The sequence below is a fragment of the Ornithorhynchus anatinus genome, chromosome 15, assembly GCF_004115215.2.
Source record: "Ornithorhynchus anatinus isolate Pmale09 chromosome 15, mOrnAna1.pri.v4, whole genome shotgun sequence".
NCBI lineage: Eukaryota > Metazoa > Chordata > Mammalia > Monotremata > Ornithorhynchidae > Ornithorhynchus > Ornithorhynchus anatinus.
Genome location: NC_041742.1, coordinates 18,551,795 through 18,576,192, shown reverse-complemented (window position 1 = coordinate 18,576,192; position 24,398 = coordinate 18,551,795). Strand labels below are relative to the sequence as shown.

The 24,398-nt window shown below is 42.7% G+C and overlaps 1 protein-coding gene across 3 annotated transcripts in view; it reads left to right on the top strand.

The window, feature by feature from the left end:
• The window catches only part of NLGN4X (neuroligin 4 X-linked), a 160,826-nt gene that overhangs the window by 132,089 nt on the left and 4,339 nt on the right, over positions 1-24,398 (top strand). For all 3 annotated transcript variants that reach the window (XM_001516322.4, XM_029079791.2, XM_029079792.2), the window contains 2 exons: positions 6,752-6,937; positions 10,439-11,228. In XM_001516322.4, the coding sequence (XP_001516372.1) occupies positions 6,752-6,937; positions 10,439-11,228 (976 nt within the window). The remainder of the gene's footprint in view (positions 1-6,751; positions 6,938-10,438; positions 11,229-24,398) is intronic.

Genomic DNA, 24,398 nt, shown 5'->3' with positions numbered 1-24,398 from the left:
ACACACAGCAGAGGTGGTGGAAAGGAAGTTAAAGTAGAGGGTGCGGGCAGCTCATACAAGAACTATGGATAGGCGTGTGAGGAAAGAGAAATTGGATGAACCCTGGAGTTTGAGGTGGCGCAAGAGAAGGCTTTTTTAGTGTGGAGGAAACTTGAGCAGGTTTGAAGCCAAAAAGGAGGGAGAGAGATGAAGATAGAAGTAAGATCGGGGAGGAGAGTGAGAGCAAGCCTTTTTGAGAGTTTAGAAGGCACAGGGCTCGTGGCCAAGGTAGGAGTTTCAGATTTGAAGAGCAGACAGAGAACCGCCTTCAGACAGGTGGCTGTGAGGCAGGAGACCGTCTAAGTGGGAGAGAGCGCTGACCAGGCGAGGATGGTCCTTGGTAAAGTTCCCAGCTGACGGCCTCCTCCTTGCCTACCGAGCAGTTGATGAGATCACCAGGCATTAGGGGAGGAGGTAGGGCTCTCGAGGTTCCCAAAGGGAGTTAAAGTTTGGAATATGGTGAACTGAAATTGGTTAGGTGTATAGAAGGTTCACAGAAGAAATGCTATGAAGCCCCAGCGAGGCCAAAACCCAGACAGTGTGGTGACTGTACTGGATCAGAGGCTACAGGAACAAGAGAAAGAGCGTGGCTTAGTGGATAGACTAGAGTACGGGCCTGGGGGTCAGAAGGATCTGGGTTAATAATAATAATAATAATGATAATGTTGGTATTTGTTAAGCGCTTACTATGTGCAGAACACTGTTCTAAGCGCTGGGGTAAACACAGGGGAATCAGGTTGTCCCACGTGGGGCTCACAATCTTAATCCCCATTTTACAGATGAGGGAACTGAGGCACAGAGAAGTTAAGTGACTTGCCCACAGTCACACAGCTGACAAGTGGCAGAGCTGGGATTCGAATTCATGAGCCCTGACTCCAAAGCCCATGCTCTTTCCACTGCGCCACGCTGGGTTCTAATCCCAGATCTGCCGCTTGTCTGCCATGTGACCTTGGGCAAGTCAGTTCACTACTCTGCGCCTCAGTTACCTCATCTGCACAATGGGTACTAAGCCCGTGAGCCCCATGTGGGATAGAGGCCGTGTCTGACCTGATTTATTTGTATCCATCCCAGAGTTTAGTATGGTGCCTGACCCAAATATCACAATTATTAGTATTATCATTAAGACACCAACAGGAAGAAACAAATAAGTCAGTCACTGTGATTAACAAATGCAACAGTGCAGCAGGAGGCAGCCTTTCTATGTACCTAAGGTGGAAGAGACTCTCCATCATGTCTTTTTTTTTCAGCCACTAACACTGTTGAAAATCTCCCCATCAGTTGACCTTCTTGAAGTCTGTCAACTGACATATTCTCTTGCACACAAGAGACTATCTCTTAAACCCCCTTATTACCCACAAATTACCTTCCATTCAATCGGTGGTATTTATTGAGGACTTACTGTGTGCGGAGCACCATACTAAGTGCTTGGAAGAGTGCAGTAGAGCAGAGTTGGTAGACACGTTCCCTCCCCACAACGAGATTACAGTTTAGAAGGAGCTATGAGTCCCGAGGTACATCTTCTGTGATTCCCACTCTGCCATCTCATTTTCCCTCTTCTTGGCACTTCAGGTTGGTTTGTCTCTGCTACTCCTAACCTCTCCCCAAGGTATCATGTTGATCCCAAGAAAGAGACTTCCTTTAAGTGTTTCGGTCAAATACACACACCAAGACACAAACACGTGCACAGACACTCATAAGATAAGATGATACATCTGAATGTGAAAGCTATACTAATAATTGTGGTGCTGAGCTCTTCTACTATGTGCCAAGCGCTGTACTAAGCACTGGGGTAGTCACAAGATAATCAATTCCTGTTCCATACAGGGATCGCAGTCTAAAGTGCAGGGAAAAGCTCACTGTGGAAAGGGAATACGTCTACCAACTTTCTTGAATTGTAGTCTCCCAAGTGTATAGTATAGCGAAGCAGCGTGGCTTTGGAGCTTTGGAGTCAGAGGTCATGGGTTCGAATCCCAGCTTTGCCACTTGTCAGCTGTGTGATTGTGGGCAAGTCACTTAACTTCTCTGTGCCTCAGTTACCTCATCTGTAAAATGGGGATTAAGATTGTGAGCCCCACGTGGGACAACCTGATTCCCCTGTCTACCCCAGTGCTTAGAACAGTGCTCTGCACATAGTAAGTGCTTAACAAATACCAACATTATTATTACAATGCTCTGCACAGTCAGAACTCTGTAAATGATGATGATAGAGCCTCATTTTTACAGATGGGGAAACTGATAGCTATGTATTCAAACAAACAAGTCATGGAAAAACAATAATTTATCTCAACCTACTTTACCTAAATTATCCTTGAACCTAATCAAATAGGTGTCTACATAAGATTGTTCATGGTACCAGTCAAAAAAAGTTGAGGTTCATAGCATCAGAAAAAAATTGTACTAGTTTTGGGGGCATTTTTATTTTTAAAACTAGTTGGACATTGTGAAATCTATGTGTAAATCCCAGTAGCACAGAAAAATAAATCAAAATTCCCTTTTGGCTTCTTTATCTCCCACTTTGAATTATGTAGGTTACAGGCTTTGGTCTTAAAAGCTGGAGTTTAAAATCTTTAAAATTCAGAAGTCAAATACTGTATTGGCTGGCTTGCTGGGTATTTTCAGAGAAATGTGTTCTTTTAAATGAGGAACCATCTGTTCAATACCTTCAGCTTTAGCCACTCGAGCCGTCTGTTTCATTAGCAGGGAGAGAAAATCCAGCAAAATCCCAAACTCTATCTTCTACTAAGAGCCCAAACCAATGATGGCAAGGACATTACTGAATCCATCAATACATTTATTGGCGTCTTCCCAGTCACCTTGGTGGGTTTTGAAATGAGGTTGAAGTTTTCAGGGCAGTTTGGCAATTTCCATCATGGGAGGCTCTGGAAATTTTGAAGCTATTCTGGCTCTGAAACAGCCTAACGAAAGCTTTTTTTTTCTTTCTTTTTGCACATTTCAGCTGCAAAACAACTAGGGTTACCCCTACAATCAATCAATCAATCATCAGTATTTACTGAGTGCTTACTGTGGGCATAGAGCTGTACTAAGCACTTGGGAATATACAAGTTAAGAGTTAGCAGACATCGTCCCAGTCCTCAACGATCTTACCGGCTAGCAGGGGAGACAGACACTCAAGTAAATCCTAAATAGGAGGAAGCAGTAACATGTATTTGTAAAAAACAATTATAATAATAATAATGATGGTATTTAAGTGCTTACGATATGCCAAGCTGTGTTCTAAGCACTGGGGTTGATACAAGGTAATCAGGTTGTCCCACACGGGGCACGCAGTCTTAATCTCTGTAACTGAGGCCCAGAGAAGTTAAGTGACTTGCCCAAAGTCACACAGCTGACAAGTGGCGAAGAAAAAGGACGGGGGCTGGCCACTGCTTAGGTCAGTCAATCAATCAATTGTGTTTATTGAGCACTTATTGTGTGCAGAGCATTAGACTAAGTACAATAGAACAGAGTTGGTAGACACATTCCAAAATGATCTTATAGTCTAAAGGGGATGTGAAAGTGCTGATGTGGCAGTTGGAGGGCTATGAAGTGGAAAGATTAGGCATTACCCTCACAGAGAGTTTTCTCCCATTGGCAGGATGGGAGGTAAGATGTAAGTAAAACCAACAAAAATTCCCCTGGAAGCCTTCCAAACTCTCTCCCTGCCATATTCTCCTTTTGTGGTTTTATCATGCTTAATAATTCCAGACATTATGACTCCTGCTGGTCAATACCAACTTCCTTTCTCCCCGGTTATTAAATACCTTCAGCAAGAGCCTGAGGTGGTCCTATTCCCCACTGTCCCGTTACAGCCCATGAAGAAACTGGACTTTCCAGGGTGTAGAATGGCACAAGTTCAATCTCCCCAATATTTATGAGAACCGGGGATCCTAAACCACTTCGTCAACCACTTTCCTGGAAAGCCCAGTTTAGGAAAGTAGATAGATTTTAAACTCCTTCTGAACAGGGAACCATTTCTACGGACTCTGTTGTTCTCTCCCAAGTGCTTATTTACAGTGCTCTTCACACAATAGGGGCTCAATAAATAGCATTGATTGATATAGGTATAAATATCCATCCTTCATTTTCAAAGAAGATGCCACTGAAACCAAATGAGTAGTGCCTCTGTTGTATTTTCCAAGCACTTAGTCAAACCAGCGCTTAGAACAGTGCTTGGCACATAATAAGCACTTAAGTATCATTATTGTTATTATTATTATTAGTGTACCATCCATACTTTTGTATCATTACTACTATATTACTACTATCAATCAATCAATTAGTATTATTACTATTGCTACTGTTTTCTTTTCAGGGCAGTACCCCCTCTGATGAAAATGAGTTAAAAATGAGAGCTCCTCCTCCAGAAAAAAGAAAAAAAATATTGTCTATTCTCTGAATCATCTGTGTCAGCAGTTCTGCTTTAGTTGCTGTCTTCTGTGATAAAAAATGCACAATTTCCAAAAAATGTGGACCACATCAAGAACTATGGAAACAATTCAAAAATTATTTTTCATTTGTGTAGCAGCAGGTATTCATCAATAGCATTTTCCCTTTATCACCTTTTAGTCCATGTAGAGGAGCTCACACATGCTTAGGCTTAGAATATTAATTACCCTGCTGCTTTAAAGGTTACCACAGTCACTGTCTCATAAGGAGGTCAGGGTTCTGATTTAATAAAGGCTTAAGATTTACAGAATAGAAAGGCACATTGCTCTTCAGGGCAGCACCCAATCAGCAAGTAGGTCATTCTCTGATACCCTGAAAAATGCTGAGAAAAAGACAGTTATTAAAGGACAGTGATCAAGAAAGAACCGAGCCTCTCCCACAAAATTATGGATCCATTTAAAAATTCATCACATCTTTCTCCAGAATAAATGGACAGGAGAAGATAGTCGTATTGTTCTAAGTATTAGGCTTATTACTATTGGAACCATCTCCATTGGGAAGCTTACGGAAGGGGACATTTCTGACTTGTACAGCCTGATTTATTCCGTGGCAAATCATCACAATGTTTCTCTGATAAATGCAGTTGCTTCTGAACACTTGTAGGCATTAAACACTAATTAGACTTTCTAATTAAATGGCAAGGGGCAGGGAGAAAACTTGGCATAGTCATCTGGGTGAATCCTCAACTATTCATCTGTGCACCTTAGCATAGACGCTTGCAAGTGAAATAATTCAAACTAGGCATCCTCAATGCGTTGTGTTCTCTGGGTTGGTAATGGGTGAGTCTTGAGGCGTTTACAAAATTGTGTTCTTATCTAGATTCCAAATCTAGGTCTGATTAGGACCTGGAGCCGTGAGGTGAGGGCGAATGCAGAGATAGAGACTTGGGGTGACATGAAGGGAGAGATGCAGGGGGGTGGCCAGAAGGGGAGCGATGAGGGACGGGCAGAGATGGAGCGAGGTAGAGAGAAGAGAGTCACAGATCCAGAGACAGAAAGAAAGATGAGGAATAGAGATGGAGACATGAGGGTGGTGACTGAAAGGGCCATTTCTAACTTGGGCAACCTGCTTCATTCCATGATAAGTCGTCACAAAGTCTCTCTACAAAATGTAGGTGCCCCTGAACACTTGTTGAATGCCTGGGGTCCAAATCTAGGTCCAGTTCTAGGTCCAAATTAGATTTCTAAAGCTCATCAGATAAAAACTCCCTAGTTAGGGATTAAGTGTTGCCTGAGTGGACATATCATGAGATCATTTCTGATTTAGAAGATTATAAACCATGGGCAGCGTGATGTGTCCCCAATCCACAGAATCTCTAGAGGGCCAAGCCTTCTGTTACTGCCCAGTATGTAGTCTTTAATGGATGATGGAATAAAATATCTCCTGAAATGTCACTGAAAGAGATTATGCTGTCTTTTCTACTAAAGAGCTCTTAAGATGATTGCAGTGGTTCTAGTCTCTCTGCAGTATGAGAGGGCTTTCTGGGAAATCATTCCAGAAAATCTAAACAAATCACTGTCTTCTGGCATTCACACTATTCTGCATTGCAATAATAGTAGGAGAGATGATGCACTCCCTTTTAAAGCTATGATAATTGTAGAATTAACAAATTTAGACTAGCTATGAAAGCAATTTCTAAAATGAAACTGATTTTTTACATATATCTGGAGGGTCAGTGCTGAATTGCTATAAGATTTCTGCTTTCTTTGTAAAATAAATATTGTTCAGAGCAGCATTTTTTTCCAACAGGTACCCTTGGCTTACTTTGACTGAAAGGATTGTAATTAAGGGAGTTTCAGTATATGCCTAACAAATGCATAAAAATCTCCTAGGAATATTTGCCAGAAAAAAATTTTGCTATACTCCTTCCCATACTGCTTATATAATACAAATACAGTATTTTGGTTTATATTTCCTGTGTATTATTTGTATGTAAAATCTCAAACTTTCAAACATTTTTATTCCTGCCTTGAAATATTGCATTAGATCTAGTAAACAGTAATTTTCACCTTCAGGGTGGATTTATAAATAGGTGGGAAAAAAAATCCTTAAATTTTGTGTACAAGGATTGCATTGGAGGTGTTCTTTTGCTGTCAATCAATCAACCAATGACATTTATTGATCACGTACTGTGTGCAGAGTATTGTATCAATTGCTTGGGAGAGCACAATACATGTTGGGAAAAGAAACTCGCTATAAACTACTTCTAAAAAAAAAAAACGAGGGAATTAGTAATTCTGTGACACTTTTTCATTCCTTTTTGCAGGTTTTTTAAGTACTGGGGACCAGGCGGCAAAAGGCAATTATGGTTTGCTTGACCAAATCCAGGCTTTACGGTGGATTGAAGAAAACATTGGATCCTTTGGAGGGGACCCGAAAAGAGTGACTATCTTTGGCTCAGGAGCCGGAGCATCTTGTGTTAGCCTGCTGACCCTGTCTCACTATTCAGAAGGTAATAAAAGTGTCACCTTGGTCCAGATCGCGGGATTGAAGTGCAGAACTGAGGGCAAGCAGAGGAAATCGCAAATCTTGATAGGAAACCGTCAACCCAAACTTAAGGGGAGAGAACTGCACATTAACTTCCAATGGTTGCCTCGTGTTTTCCTGGAAAAAAGATGTTTCTTTTCCATTGATAATAATAATTCAGGTGTATGTTATGCTCTTACTATGGACCGGGCTCCGTACTAAGTGCTGGGGTAGGTACATGATAATGAGGTCAGGCACAATCCCTGTGCCACATGGGGTTCACAGTCCAAGGTGGAGAGAGAGCAGGGATTTTATCCCCATTTTACAGATGGGGAAACTAAGGCATAGAGCAGTCATGTGACTCACCCATGGTCACCAAGCGGGCAAGCCACAGAACCGGGATTAGAACCCAGGTTCTCTCACTCCCAGGCAACCGAGATAACAGAATAAGCAACCGAATAAGCGGCAAGCCACTCATGGCACCCACAACAAGCATGTGTTTGTAGATCAATAAAACATAAAATAGCTCGTGTTTTCTTGCCACAGTTGAACGCTGTGGGGGAATTAGGGAATATTTTTGAGACAAAGCATGTCGGGATAGAATGCTATGTGATATGAAGAGAAGTACCTCTGAAGATGCGTGTGTTGTCAGTGAAAGGGTAAGTACTATAATGCAAGGCTCTTTAGGAACACAATCACCCGGTTATAGGAGAATTGGCTGCATTTAAGTTTTATTTAAAAGACATTTCCATTACTCAGGTCTTGCAGAAAATCCTAATACAAACTGTTGACACCTAAAATTGAAGGAAGAAAGAAATCTGAAAGAGAAAATGTCCCCTATCTTGTCATTCCTGTATTGTGTACTTGTTTCTACCAAGTAATTATCCAATTTTGAGCAATTATAGCAAAATCAAAGCATTTTCCTGGGAGGTGCCAGAAAGTCTCATTATATAGAATGGTTTTCTAAAATAATAAAATTCTTCAGCATCGCCTTATCTTATTTAGTGCCGGAAGGTGTGTCCCACTGAACTAGGTATAATTGAATTAGATGGCACAAGGGAGAAGATATAATAAATTTGTAAAATTACGCTTACTGAGAACCTTTGGGGAAAAAAATCTATGTCAAGCCGTTGAAACCTTTATCATTATAGAGTTGTGAATGTACAAATGTAGTAAGTGAATGATAGACTGGATCATTATATTTTTTTAGTCCCAAGATCTCCAACACATGGTTTTCTTCCTGCTACTTTTTCTCTCTTTCTAAGCAGTTATTTTTATTACATTTGTTAGGCACTTGCTAGGTGCCAGGCACAATACTAAGCACTGGGATGGATGCAAGATAATCGGGTTAGACCCAGTTGATATTCACTTGGCACTTGGAAGAAGTGACTGTCTGGTTTTCCAAGTGCCTATTTGCATCTATCACAAAAATCTTTTCTCTCAGTTTGAAAAAATGTATATTTTCAATGAAATTTTATGAAAGTTACTTGTTTGTTTTATGCTACTTGGTAAGTGCTTACTGTGTGTCAAACACTGTTCTAAGAATAGGGGTGGGTACAGGTTAATTAGGTCGGACACAGTCACTGTCCCTCAAGGGGCTCACAGTCTTAAGTAGGAGGGAGAACAGGTATTGAAATCTCATTTTACAGTTGATGAAAGTGAGGCATAGGGAAGTTAAATGACTTGCCCAAGGTCACACAGCAAGCAGTTGGCAGAGCTGGGCTTAGAACCCAGGTGCTCTGACTCCCAGGCCTGTGCTCTTTCCATTAGGCCACACTGCGTCTCAGCACTGCTTCACCATTTTCTCTAAGTAGAACTTCCCAACATTAGAGGAATTCTCTAAGTTATAATTTTTCCACGTGAGTCCTCGGAGAGGGTTGAATTTGGTTGATTTGCTCCATCCACAGAGTGACTTTTGTGAACCTCTGTGCAGTGCCGACGGAATAATGCACCAGTAAAGAGGCCCCAAAAAGTTAAGTAACTTGTCTCCTGACCGATGCACCCCCTGTAATAATCCTACAGTACTGATTATAGTCATGCCTCTCCCCGATTGATTGCTTACAAGATTTTAAAAAATGGCCCTGCGCAGCCTCCTGAACCCAGAGATGGATGATTTCTGCCTTTTGCAGCTCATGAATTGACGTCTGCTAAATTCCTGCTGTCACTCAAGGAGAAAAGGCAAGATAGTAAACAAGACATTGTGATTTTTGCAGTCCTGTATCTCCTGCCTTGTCTTGTTCAGAATTGGGGGTTTTATACTTTTAGACAGGCTGGCTGTTGGAATAAGACATCGATTTATATTGTTGTATAAACTCAATCCATCATTTTATTGAGCGCTTTCTATGTGCAGAGTACTGTACTAAGCACTTGGGAGAGTACAAGCTCTCATTTCTCCAACTCGCTCTCCCTTCTGCGAGTGAGAATCTTCCCTCTATCTGTGATCTTTGAGCACTTGATATTCTCCCTAGCCCCACAGCACTTATGTGTATATCTTTAAATGATACATTATAAATTCTGTTTATTCATATTAATGTCTATCTCCCCCTCTAGATTCATTATGGACAGGGAATATGTCTAATCGCTTTGAACGGTGCTCAGCACATAGTAAGTGCACAATAAATGTGATGTATTGATGGATACAACAGAAATAGCAGACACAGTCCCTGCCCAAAACGAGTTTACAGTCCAGAGGGTGGGACGGCCCATTGAAGCCATCTCAACAGCAGCGGGCTGGTCCCACATCTTCCTGGGGCATTTTTGATGCTTGTGCAATATGGGAGAAGGAGCCAGTGTCACTTTCAGTCCAGCTTTTCAAATAATACTCACAAGCGCCGTATTCAAATGAAGTATTTTCATTAGGAGTGGTTTGAATATGTCCTTTCATCAGAGTTGTCCCAGAGAGCTAATTTCCATCCGAAGTACATCTTTAATTTGTTCAAATATTCCGGTTACTGAAGAAAATCCGAAATAGGCCACACAGAATCATTTCAGAGCAAAATCCTCCTGAACTTTGAATTTATTAACTCGATTTTACCTGAAATTTAAACAGTGACTTAATACCCAGTGACTGAGGTGAGCGTTATGTTTATTGTTGACCTTTTAATATGTGAAGAGCATAAGTGCAGGGTAAATAGGATGCGTACATTTGTGGTTGACCCTGATTAGCGATAGCAATTTGTTGGAGTTTAGAATTGGTGAAACAGGGGTCCTGTGGAATGGGGGAAATGGGAGAGGAGAGAAGCTCTGAGAAACTTGTCAAAGAAGTTTCATTTTCATTAAAACACTCAATTAACCTCACAAGTCCGTGTCTGGACGTGAGTTCTACTAGCAACGAGCGTCCCAAGATTTCAGAATGAGTGGAAATCTGAGCCCTACTGTACCAAGAAATTCACATCCCTGCTGTACAATAGAAGCATTCTCTGCTCAGTAAAAGCTGCTTTTTTATATTTTGGATTTTCATTTGCATGTACACAATTTGCACCTGCAGGTCTGTTCCAAAAGGCCATCATACAAAGCGGAACAGCATTATCCAGCTGGGCAGTGAACTACCAGCCTGCCAAGTACACTCGGATTTTGGCAGATAAAGTCGGCTGCAACATGCTGGATACCACCGACATGGTTGAATGCCTTCGGAACAAGAACCACAAAGAACTCATTCAGCAGGCCATCACTCCAGCGACGTACCACATTGCTTTCGGTCCCGTGATAGATGGTGACGTCATCCCAGATGACCCTCAGATCCTCATGGAGCAGGGGGAGTTCCTTAATTATGACATAATGCTCGGCGTGAACCAAGGCGAAGGCCTAAAATTCGTCGACGGCATCGTGGACAACGAAGATGGCGTTTCGCCCAACGATTTTGACTTCTCCGTCTCCAACTTTGTGGACAACCTGTACGGTTACCCCGAAGGGAAGGACACCCTGCGGGAGACCATAAAGTTCATGTACACGGACTGGGCGGATAAGGAAAATCCCGAAACCCGGAGGAAGACTCTGGTGGCCTTGTTCACGGACCACCAGTGGGTGGCCCCGGCCGTGGCCACGGCGGATCTCCACGCCCAGTATGGCTCCCCGACATACTTCTACGCATTTTACCACCACTGCCAGAGTGAGATGAAGCCCAGCTGGGCCGACTCCGCCCACGGAGATGAGGTCCCCTACGTCTTCGGCATCCCCATGATCGGCCCGACGGAGCTCTTCAGCTGTAATTTCTCCAAGAACGATGTCATGCTTAGCGCGGTCGTCATGACCTACTGGACCAACTTCGCCAAGACCGGGTATGTTTGGCTCACTGTCTTCTTGGTCTCGTGGAGTCTAGCCTCCCCAAGGGAAAGCACTACGATACTGGCCCGGAGCACTGCATCTTTTATTTTTTTAATGGTATTGGTTAAGGGCTGACCGTGTGCCAGGCATTGTATTAAGCATTGGGGTAGATACAAGCTAATCAGGTTGGACACAGTCCATGTCCCACATGGGGTCATGGTTTACATCCCCATTTTGCAGATGAGGTAACTCAGCCACAGAAAAGTTAAGTGACTTGCCCAGGGCCATACAGCAGATTAGAATCCAGGTCCTTCTGACTCCCAGGCCCATGCTCTCTCCACTATGCCACGCTGCTTTTCCAACCGTAGTTGAGCTGTATGACTGAAAACAAATTTCCTATCAAAGGTGAATGGAGCCCAAATTGTTTCTCTAAGGTTACCGTTCTCTTTATCGAGGGCATTTTTCTTAGGGCTCTGATTGCGTAATAAAAAAGCGTATGCAGGGTTTCCTCTTAAGGTGATGGAAGAGCAATTAGAAAGAGTAGTATTCTTCAGGTAAAATGGGAATCCCAGGGTTTCCGAACATCAGGTAATGTCAGGGTTTTAAAATCGGGTCCTGTTCCCTGAGAGAGGAGGGTCCTAGCGGAGGGCTTATCCCCAGGAAAATCCTGCAATGAAGATTCAGAGAGAGGAAAAAAAAAAAGATGCGTGGAAGCAAGTCTTCTTTTACGTGTGTGTGTGTGTGTGTGTGTGTGTATGCATGAATAAATATATATAAATAAATGAATACATATATAGCAAGGCAAACCTATTTGAAAACATTTGAAAAGAGGAGAGCACTATCAGAATCAATTTTGAAGGTTGAATAACATGGGGAAGCCCTGCTGTGGGGATGTTACACTTGGAGATGAGGAAGGAAGAACCCCAAAGTAACTTAAATGTCTGTTGTCAGAATCTCTTTACTACACCTCTTCTTGCATCCTTCTTTTGAAAAATAATGCTCTCTTTTCTATTCCACCATCGCAGTTTGCTTTTTTTAACCTTGAGTCTCTGGAATTGAATTAAAAATGAAGGCGCTTATGGCTCTAAGGGACAGTAAATCTTTCCAATGACCGTTTAATGGCAGGATTAGGCTCTCAAAACTGCAGCTGTACTGCAGTGCAGAGAACAGTATACAAGCAGTAGAAGTCAGAGATGTCTAGTGTTCAAACAGGGGTTTATTGGCATTTACAGTCTTTACTGAATCAAAATCATGTTTGAGGGGCAGAAGGTGAGAGAGATTTGGTGGTTTCAGCAGAACCGGGGACAGTCGTTTGGGAGAAAAATATGCTGGGGGCAGGTTGGCTGGTCTGGCCAGACAGTGAGTGCAGAGACTATCAGAGGAACAGTTAATGGGCTTTAGATGAAGGTTTTCAGCCCAAATAGATGCTGGGCTTTTAAATGGTTGAAAGGGAAATGATTGACCTTTTGGATGGGCACAGTGTTCAAGGAAAGCCGTTTGCATAGCACCAGGTGGACTGCGTCACGTGGCCCGATGACTCTAAACCACTGACTGCAATATGAGCAATTGAACAGAGATTATTATCCCTGTTCCTTCAGAACGTTAAAGAGTCAGGGAGCCCTGCAGTGACTCAAGGTTTACACGAGGCCTTTCAGACCCATCTGTCAGCATTACACCCAAAAACGATGCTGGAGCTGGTTCCACAATTCCCAATTCACACAATTCCTCATGGTTGAGGTTTCAGTCCTCCCAATTCCTTTCAAGCAGCTCCATCGTGGCCGACCTGCCCAACCAATAATACGGTCAGTAAACAAGGAATGGTCCAGGAATATCACACCTATTCCACCGCGATGTTGCTTCTTTCGGACATCCTAAAACAAAATGAACTACAGGTATTTGTTCTGATCTTCCAGCCAGGGTTTAAAGTTAGGGACTTTTTTTTTAATGGTATCTGTTAAGTATTTTACTCTGTGCCAGACACTGTACTAAGCACTGGGCTAGATACAAACTAATCAGGTTGGACACAGTCCGTGCCCTTCGTGGGTCTCACAACCTTAATTCCCATTTTACTCATGAGGTAACTGAGGCCCAGAGAAGTTAAATGACTTGCCCAAGGTCACAGCAGACGAGTGGCAGGGCTGGGATTAGAACCCAGGTCCTTTTATCTCCTAGGCCCATGCCCCATTTACATGCTCAAAACAAGAGCCCTAGAGAGTCAGAAGAAGAGAAAGTAGTTCTGGGAATGGGAGATCGTACTGAATCTAAGGATTGGCATCCTTACTTGGGGTCAGTGCTTGAAAGCAGAGAAGCACTTGGTTTTCTCCCTGAAGAATAGTGTGAAAAGCTGCCGGGATTTGGAATCCGACCTAGGGAAGATGAGAGAAGTGTCAGAAAGACAAAGGAAATTAGCTAAGTGGCAAATTCATAGCCGATAAGAGATTAGCCACTTCTCTGATTCAAAAGGAATTCAACACCCCCATTCCCCATGTTCATGCTTAACATGAAACCTAATGCCCTAAATGATGTTTATGTATAAACAGATTTCAAGGAAAGGGTTCTATTCTGTGGACAGAGAGAACCTGCTTTCCATATTGCAGTATGTCTTTGCTAGGGAGAAAAGGGGAGATGATTTTGCCTAGAGAGGCATGAGATGTCAGTCAGACAGAATGTTAGGCCACTCTGAGGCCATGTTTGAGTCTGTAATGCCAGCAGGGAGAAACGTAATCTCTCCTGCATGGAGCAAATGGCATTCGGCCAACTCGTTAAACTGCAGCAGTAACCACCATTTTGTAATTCACCACTCAGTGATTTGATAACAAGGTTGAAAACATCTCCACCGTAAAGAAACTTGAAGCTCCGAGCGGTTTTTAGGAAATGGATAGTTATTTAGCTCTGAGCAGACTCCTGCCATTGTGGTCCTAATGCCAAGCAGATCGAGTATCAGAACATCTTCTTGAAATTAAAGCACATCCATTCTTCCTCTCTTCTATCCGACGTGGTTTATCCCTAAAATTCAAATCCCTTGGTGCATTTTATCATGTTAAATATTCTCCTTTGCCTGACTAATCCCAGATATTATTGAAGAATTGTTTCTTGCATCAGTAGCTACAGTAAATCAGCCTCCTCTTGAAATACAGCAGCACTGAAGATGTGCCAGAGTCTGAAACTCTTGTTGTTAGAGTGGGTTTTCCTTTTCCCTGACCATTATTGACTCTTTCCAAAGCGACTTCAATTTTCCATCCCTAAGCAGTATTTGCTACCAGTGGTTTCATGAGTTCACACCACCATTGCTAAAAAATGCACATCATCATAATAATAATAGTGATGGTATTTGTTGAGCGCTTACTATATGTCAAGCACTGTTCTAAGCACTGGAGTAGATAGAAGATTGGACACAGTCCCTGTCCTACATGGGGCTCACAGTCTTAATCCCCTTTTCACAGATGAGGTAACTGAGGCACAGAGAAGTCAAGGGACTTGCCCGAGGTCACACAGCAGACAAGTGGCAGAGCCAGGATTGGAACCCAGGGACCTTCTGACTCCCATGCCCGTGATCTATCCACTAAGCCATCTTGCTTCCTATGCTGCATCATTTTTGGCTGAACTTTGAAAAAAGGCCAAGGTTGTAAAATCAGCACAGAATCTTGAAAACTACCTTAGTTTTTCACAAGTGTCAGTGATGGACGTTATAGTCTTAGTCATGACAGTGATGACCCATTTGGATCAGGAATTTTTTTTAATAGTACTAGTTAAGTGCTTGCTTTATGCCAGGCACTCTGCTAAGCACTGGCAAGCAAATCAGATTGGACACAGTCCATGTCCCACGTGGGGCTCACAGTCTTAATCTCCATTTTATAGATGAGGTAGCTGAGGCCCAGAGAAGTAAAGTGATTTGCCTAAGGTCGCATGGCAGGCAAGTGGCAAAATTGGGATTAGAAACCGGGTTCTGCGACTCCCAAGCCCGTGTTTTATCCACTAGGCCGCACATCCACTCTTTAGGTCGGTTATGTTTCTTTCCATTTGAGAAGTGGTTTTTAATGGGCATTCCCTGGGTCTTTATAGTCTTTTCTAAAATGGCGTTGGTTAAGTGCTTTTGAGCCAAACTTGTGTTATTACGAGCATAACATAATATGCGTTCAAGGTTGGGAATGTGGATTTTAATACATTTTGAAAATGACACTTCCATATATTTTAAAAAGTAATGCAATTTACTTTATGGCTGAAGCTCTTTTCTCTCCCAAATAATATTTGAAGATAAAACTTTAAGTTTATGTTAAAAATACATCTTCGTAGTTCGTGAAATGACACTCAACTTCCCCCTCATTCTATTCTGTCTCTCTCCACCAGGACACATATTTCCTTTTGAAACCCAAATCTCTCCAAACCTCTCCTTCTCATCCGTGGCCCTCCACATCCACTCTTCTGTTGGATTACTGCCAGTTACAACCAGGCCATTGTTAGTTGCTGCAACTGTACTTGCCTTATAATAATTCAGAATAATTGTGGTACTTGTGAAGTGCTTACTATGTGCCAAGCCCTGTACTAAGTGCTGGGATAGATATAAGACAGTCTGGTCCCAGGTAGGGGTCACAGTCCAAGGAGAAAGAAGAATGGGTATTAAATCCCCGTTATGTGGAATAAGAGGAGTTTTCTTTATTGGATTTTTATTTAAGCAGTTTTTTCATCAGCAGTTTTGGTCAGTTTTGCTTTTTTGCCTGGCAGAAAGGTGAATATCAACATTGTTTCCACCCTCTAAAGGCTGAAAGTTGGGCTTTAAAATAATGGGGAAGCAGCACGGCCTAGAGGAAGGAGTATGAACCTGGGAGCCAGAGGACCTGGGTGCTAATGCCAGCTCCCCCATCTGTCTGCTTTGTGACCTTAGGCAAGTCATTTAACTTCTCTCAGCCTCAGTTACATGATCTGGAAAACAGGGATTAAGACTGTGAGCCCCGTACGGAACATGGACTGTGTCCAATCTATCTTGTATTTACCCCAGCACTTAGTACAGTGCCTGGCACATAGTAAGTGCTTAATGAATTACATGAAAAAAAAAAATGGATCCCAAGCATCTACACCACTGCCTCCAGCCCCCTCCTCTGCACCCCATCCTGCTTCACAAACAACCAAGATAAGTTCTGGGAAGTGTGCTGGGGCTTGCCAAGATTGGTCGTAGTGGGCATCTTCCTGGGGTCACAACTGGGTTCTAATCCCATCTCTGCCACTTGTCTGCTGTATGACCTTGGGCAAGTCACCTGACTTCTCTATGCCTCAGTTACCTCACCTAGAAAATGGGGATGAAGACTGTTAGTCCCTAGGTGGGACAGAAACCATGTCCAACCCAATTTGCTTGTACCTACCCCAGCGCTTAATACAGTGCCTGGCACATAGTGTTGCTGCTGCTGATGGTATTTGTTAATAATAATAATGTTGGTATTTGTTAAGCACTTACTATATGCAGAGCACTGTTCTAAGCGCTGGGGGAGATACAGGGTAATCAGGTTGTCCCACGTGAGGCTCACAGTTAGTCCTCATTTTACAGATGAGATCACGAGGCCCAGAGAAGTGAAGTGACTTGCCCACAGTCACACAGCTGCCAAGTGGCAGAAGTGGGATTAGAACCCTTGACCTCTGATTCCCCAGCCCGGGCTCTTTCCACTGAGCCACACTGCTCTCACTATGTGCAAAACACTGTTCTGAGCACTGGGGGGGTGGATACAAGGTGATCAGGTCACCCCATGTGGGGCTCACAATCTTAATCTCCATTTTACAGATGAGGTAACTGAAGTGCTTATCAATACCACAATTATTATTATTATTATTATTATTATTATTATTATTATTATTAAGACACTCCAAACCCTCAGTCCTTCCCTCTTTCTCTCTCTCCTTTCCTCTCTCCATGACTCACCAACTCCCAAAGAACTTAACAGTGCCCAAATACCAATAGAAATAGTGCACTGATCACACTTTTAAGGTAGCATCTTATTAAAATGAAACACGAGTACATTTTTAACATGTCAATTTGCCATTCTTTAAATTGAAAAGAATCCCCTTTGTCCCTAAATTTTGACCAGATGTCCTAGAATTTTCAGTTCTCGGCTTAATTACATAATCCTTTGTTCACAGTGGCTCTGTCAACCTGGCTTCAGGGTTACCCTACTAGCCATCAAGGAGACAGTAATACAATTTAGGGCCTCTGAAATTGAATTCAATGTCCTGTCCATTAGATATGCAGCCTGATCCCTGAAGGGAAACAATTGTTAACTCAAAATATAATCACCATTATTGTTGAAATAATTACCACCAAATATATTATTGTTATGCTTTTCCATTATCTTTTTATAGTCCAGTATCATCATTTTAATCATTTATTCAAAATTCTTCGAAGCATTTGCTCCTTGCCTACAAGTCCCTCTTTAGGTCTTGGGCTTCTCTGGTACTGCAGTTGTTTCTCTCTTCATTGGAAGACTGCTTTCCCCTCTGTACATTCTCAGAGGGATCTTTTCCCTTCGGTGGATGAAATAAAACAGTACCTATTTATTAAAAACCATGGAATACCAGTAGTTGCAATATTGTTTAAGCTCTTACCTTGAGGCAAGTGCTGGGCTCCATTTAAGATAGTCAGATCAGACACAGTCCCTTTCCCGTTATCTAGGAGGTAGAGAAAGCAGATATTTCTACCCATTTTGCAGATGAAGAAACACAGGCACCAATAAGTCACCTCGCAGTCCAGAATCAGTAAGCTCCTTGTAGGCAGGTAACATGCCTACCAGGTCTTGGAAGCAACACGGCTTAGTGGCTAGAGCCCGGGCCTGCGAGTCAGAAGGACCTGGGTTCTAATCCCAGCTCTGCCACATGCCCGCTGTGGAACCTTGGGCAAGTCACTTCACTTCTCTGAGCCTCGGCTCCCTCTTCTGTAAAATGGGGGTCAGTGAGGGACAGGGACTGTGTCCAACCTGATTACCTTCTATCTACCCCAGTGCTCAGAACAATGCTTGACACATAGTAAGCACTTAACAAGTATCATGATTATTATTACTAACCACTCTTATATTGTTCTCCCCCTTGTGTCTAGTATAGGGCTCAGTACACACTCAACACTCAATAATTACGACTGATTGTTTGAACTTGGGCTAGAACCCAGGCCTTCAGACTACCAAGTCCATGCCATTTCCTCTAGGGCATGCTGCCTCACAACTGAACGTATCTGAGCAGTTCATTACCGAGTTGAAGGTCAAATACAAAATGTTAAGGAGGAACAGTGTTTAACATGGACTAATTAGACCCTTCTTCTAGACTCTCAACCATTATTGGTCACTGCATTTTAAAAAAGATAGAAAGAAACTGGAAAGGTTCCAAAGAAAAATGGCAAAAATGATTAAAGACTGTGAGAGAAAAGGTTCCAGAAATGTAGGTTGTTCAATCTAGGGAAAAGGAAGCCAAGACGATGATGATGATGGTATTTTTTAAGTGCTTATTATGAGTCAAGCACTGTACTTAATGCTGGAGTAGATAAAAGATAATTAGGTTGGACTCAGCCCCTGTCCCATGTGGGGCTCACAGTCATAATCCCCATTTTACAGATGAGGGAACTGAGGCTCAAGAAGTGAAATGATGTGCCCAAGGTCACACAGCTGACAAGTGGTGGAGCCAGGATTAGAACACAGGCTTTTTCTCCCAGGCCCGGGCTTTATCCACTAGGTCGTGACACAGATCAGTTATTCTTCAAGCCCACAGAGGTCTGAATAAGGAGACCTGGGTTTACATGAAAGAAATGGAGATGATATTGAACATAAAGAAAAATTTTTTTGCTGCCCAGGTGATCAAACACTGCTTTGGATGGAGATCTTCAAGGGAGAAAATAGAAATCCATCTGTTCTGGACGATTTAGACATTTCATTCATCTCCCTGGAGACGGGGACTGGCCAAAATGGTCTCTTGAAGTTCCTTCCATTCGTAACTGTCCTGACAAATGAAACTCATAGAATTGGTAGGACACCAAAGAGTCTACTTCTCTGCCCTTTGGAGTCTCTTGGGTCTCTTGCCCTTGGTGTGTGAGCTGGTTAGGTTCCATCTCTCCCTCTCTTGCCGCCTCTTTCCCCTCTCACATTTTTGCCCATCTTTGCTTTCTCTCCCCTTTTTGCCATTCATAGCCTCCTTCTGCTTGTGCTTTACATATAAGCATCCACTTAGATCCACTTAAGGCACAGGGTGAAGTGGACAGCCGGGGATATGGAGAGAGGCTGAGAAGAAGTGGAGATGGGGAGAGGAAGTGAAAAGACGGGTATATATAAAGATCATAGAGCTCACAAAGAGATCCTGTGGTATTTATTTCTGGAGAAAATTATACCTTGAAAGTAACAGCGTAGCCTAGTGGAAAGAGAACAGGACTGGTAGTCTGAGGCCCCAGGTTCTAATTCCGCTTCCACCTCTTGTCTGCTGTGTGACCTTGAACGAGTCACTTCACTTCTCAATGCCTCAGTTCCCTCATCTGTGGAAAGAGGATTCAATGCCTGTTCTCCCTCCTACTTAGAATGTGAGCCCCATGTGGGACCAGATTATCCTGTATCTACCCCAAAGCTTAGTACAGTGCTTGGTGCATAGTGACTGCTTAACAAATACCAGAATTATAATTATTAGAAAAGTTAATGGAAACGGATTGATGGTCCTTAGAATCAACAATACCAAATAGCGTGGTCCCTGCCAAAATGATCCAAATTTAGATTATCTTTACTGAACTCCCTTGGCATCCCCGAAGAATTCTAGGGAGTCCCCCTAGACTGTGAGCTCCCTGTGGGCAGGGAACATGTCTACCAACTCTCTTCCTCTGTACTCTCCCAAGCACTTAGTACAGTGTCCTGCACACAGCAAGCTCTCCATAAATTTGATGGATTGATTGATCCGAAAGTGTCATTCCTTCAGATTCTAGCTCTGGAACACCTACCTGCAGCCTTTTTTCGTGAATGTCCTTCCTGTCCCCAGTATATATAAAAATCAAAGTCCAGAAAAGCAGAACAGTTTATAGTGAACCACTTTACTGCCTGTACCCACTAATACAACAAACCTTTAAAGTTTACATGGTGCTAAAAGAGTATTTCATTTTCCCAAAATTTCAGAAATTCTCAGCATTTCATAAAGTGCATCAATATTCCAAGCTCTCTTATGGTTTAAGTGTAGAAGAAGTTTCTTTCTCCAGGTCCCTGTGGCTGCAGAGAACTGGGGCTTCTAACATAGGAAAGTGGGGAGGAGGGGGAAGAAAGGCAAGCCAGGGTAGATTCACAAACCTCTTTTTTACTCCACAATGCCAAGACCAACCACCCAAGTATTTCACCTACCACTAACGTGTGCTGTGCCCTTCTCCCAAGTCCTAACGTAACTGAACAATGTTCTTTTCTTCCACAATTGATTAATCAACCGCTGGCATTTAGTGAGTGCTGACTGTGTGCAGGGCACTCTACTAAACACTTAGCTCTGGTTGCCTTTCTTAATCCTTCAATTCTCATCTCTCGCTGCCCATCGTATTTAGTTCCTGCACGTTGTCATGTTCATCATCAGTACTTATTGATCTCCTATTGTGTATTAAATACTTGGGAACGTAGAGTAGAAATAAATGATGTGGTGCCTCACTCTAGGAATGTATAACATCTAGAATTACATTTGATTAATATTCTAACTGGTCTGGTTCCATCGAGGTACTTGGTCTACCAGGCTTCAGAGAAAATGATGCAAGGGGTATTTTTATAAGATGATGTCAGAGCTGTTAGAGAAACTACATGGCCTAGTGGAAAGAAAGTGGACCTGGGTTCTAATTCTGATGCTGCCACTTGTCTGCTGTGTGACCTCAAGCAAATCACTTAATTTCTCTTTGCCTTAGTTTCCTTATCTGTAAATAGGTGATGAAACACCTGTTCTCCCATCTACCTAGACTTGGAGCCTCAGGTGGGATAGGGACTATTTCCCACTGGTTATCTAGTGTATACCCCAGCACTTAGAATGCTTGGCACATAGTAAGTGCTTAATAAATGCCATAATTTTTATTATTGCCAGTTGATCATGAAATCTGTCCCAAACATTCACTGAAGGCGGTAGGGAGAATGGCTCACTATGATGGGGTTTTTGGGTTTTTGTTTTTTTTTTTGCTTTGAGGTTTTTTTTATGGTATTTAAGTACCAAGCACCGTACTAAACACTTGGGTAGATATACGATAATCAGGTTGCACACAGTCCCTGTCCCACCTGGGGCTCACAGTCTTAATCCCCATTTTGCAGGTGAGGTAACAGAGGTCCAGAGAAGGAAGTGACTTGCCCACTGTCACGCAGCAAACAAATGGCGAAGTCGGGATTAGAACCCAGGTCCTTCTGACTGTAAACTCTAGACTGTAGACTCGTTGGTGGGGGGGAATGTGTCTGTTTATTGTTGTACTCTCCTCTTCCAAGGGCTTAATATAGTGCTCTGCACACCGTAAGCGCTCAGTCAATACGATTGACTGGCTGACTTCCGACTCCCAGGCCCGTGCTCTATCCACTAGGCTGTGCTGCCTGTCTTGAGGTAGCCTGAGATGTCACCCTGGTGTGGTGTGGAGAAATTGCCGTTACCTCTCGGCACTGTCAGACCAGCCTTTCGCTTCCCCATCACCACAAATGCCCTTGCCGCACTCCCCGTCCTTGAAGAGTAGAAGGCGGAGACTTCAGGGGAAGAAGAAGGTGATATAGAGCACGGGCTTGGGACTCAGAAAGTCATGAGTTCTCATCCCGGCTCCTCCACTTGTCTGCCGTGTGGCCTTGGGCAAGTCACCTCACTTCTCTGGGCCTCAGTTACCCCATCGGTAAAATGATAATAATAATAATAATAATAATGTTGGTATTTGTTAAGCGCTTACTATGTGCAGAGCACTGTTCTAAGCACTGGGCTAGATACAGGGTCATCAGGTTGTCCCACGTGAGGCTCACAGTCTTCATCCCCATTTTGCAGATAAGGCAACTGAGGCACAGAGAAGTTAAGTGACTTGCTCACAGTAACACAGCTGACAAGTGGCAGTGCAGGGATTCGAACCCATGACCTCTGACTCCCAAGCCCGGACTCTTTCCACTGAACCACGCTGCTTCAAAATTGGGATTGAGACTGTGCGCCTCAAGAGGGAGAGGGATTATGTCCAAACCGATTTGCTCGTATCCTCCCCAGTGCTTCGTATACGGTGCTTGATACATAGTAAGCGCTTAACAAAGACCACAATTATTATTGTTATTATTATTAATAATAAACATTTATGAGAAGCAGCATGGCCTAGTGGAAGGAGCACAAGCTCGGAGTCAGAAGACCAGACTGTAAGCTTCTTGTAGACAGGAATCCTGCCTATCAATTCCATGTATTGTACTCTCTCATGCACTTAGTACTGTGCTCCGCACACAGTAAGCACTCAATAAATACTGCTGATAGATTGATCCCGGCTCTGCCACTGGTCTGCTGTGTGACCTTTGGCAAGTCGTTTAACTTCTCTTTGCCTCAGTTTCCTCATCTGTAAAACGAGGATTCAGCTCCAGTTCTCTCACCTACTTAAACTGTGAGTCTCATTTGGGACAGAGGCAGTGAGTGACCTGCTGATCTTATAACAGAGAAGCAGAGAAGCAGTGTTGCTCAGTGGATAGAGCCCGGGCTTGGGAGTCAGAGGTCATGGGTTCGAATTCCGGATCTGCCACTTGTCAGTTGTGTGACTGTGGGCAAGTCACTTCACTTCACGGTGCCTCCTTCTTGGTGCCTCAGTTACCTCATCTGTAAAATGTAGATTGACTGTGAGCCTCACGTGGGACAACCTGATTACCCTGTATCTACCCCAGCGCTTAGAACAGTGCTTTGCACATAATAATCGCTAACAAATACCAACATTATTTATTATTTTATTTACTCGAGTGCTTAGTACAGTCCTTGACACTTAGTAAGTGCTAAGCAAATGGCGGGGGGGCGGGGGGGGGGGGGAGGCAAAGTTATCCCAAAGTCTCTTTACAAATGAATATCAAAAGGAGTTTATCTCAGTCTGTAGCACTTTATAGAGTTTGTGTGTATGTGTGTGTTGGGAGGGGAGGTAAATGCATTGTTATGTGCGGAAGACAATCAGGGTATTTTAAGGAAAAGATTTACCTTTAGGGCTGGTTTTCCTGATTCTTAATTTAATGAGGCTGGAACAGAACAACCGATTGCTAAAGAGGGACACTGGAAGTCTCAATCAGTGGTATTTATTGAGGATTTGCTTGTGTGTAGTACAGTAGGTAAGCATAATCCTTGCCCTCTAGAGCCAATCTAAAAATAAGACCCTGCTTTGAATATGTAGTGTTTGCCAGAGAAAAATGTCTGGTACTTTCATAATCTCTCTGAGTTTACCTTGGTTTTAGAATGCCGACTGCATTCTGAAGAACTTAAATAGATATACCGTATCAGCCAGTTCTTGCTTATCACACTTTTCCAAATCCTCTGTTCTATTCTTTGAGAACAAAATGAGTGCTTTTCTTTACTTTTCAAATGCATGTTGAATGCCTTCCAAGTAGCTTTATATTAGAAATTAATCTGACCCTTTTTGGAAGAGGAAATTCATGCCCTAGCAACAAACACAGCCCAACGAATCCAACAAATACAAACCTAGTTGAGGAATAATGCCTATAAATACAGCTTTCTCTTTTTGTAGGTGCTCAAGGTACACTGGTAATGAAGAATAGAATCATCTTCATCTTATTAACATTGAATTATAATATTCGCATCTCTGTCCCACTCAGAAGGAATTTTGTTGAGTATTCATGGGACCTAAAAAATATTTAAATAGGCAATTTTTGAAAAGAAACTTCTTCCAGCATAATTTTAGGTCAGCAATTTCCCCAAACTAGAATAACACGTTTTCTAACAAAATGAACTTTCAGAGACGTGAACAAGTAGATTTGGGAGTGGAGAATCAAAGGCTCCATTAGATGAAGGCATTACATCATCTCATACATTGTGAATTAAGAAGGATAATTTATTGAAAAGCATATTGGCTAAAGAGGGAATGACCTGTGCAGCTACCTATTTGCTGGGTAGGCCATTTGCTAGGTAGGCCATTTTAAAATAAATGCATCTTTGGTTATTTAAACTAAACTTAATTCTAAGCCATATTTTTGAGGAGATTATTTCAGTAAATCTAAAATTGTGAAATTGTATCC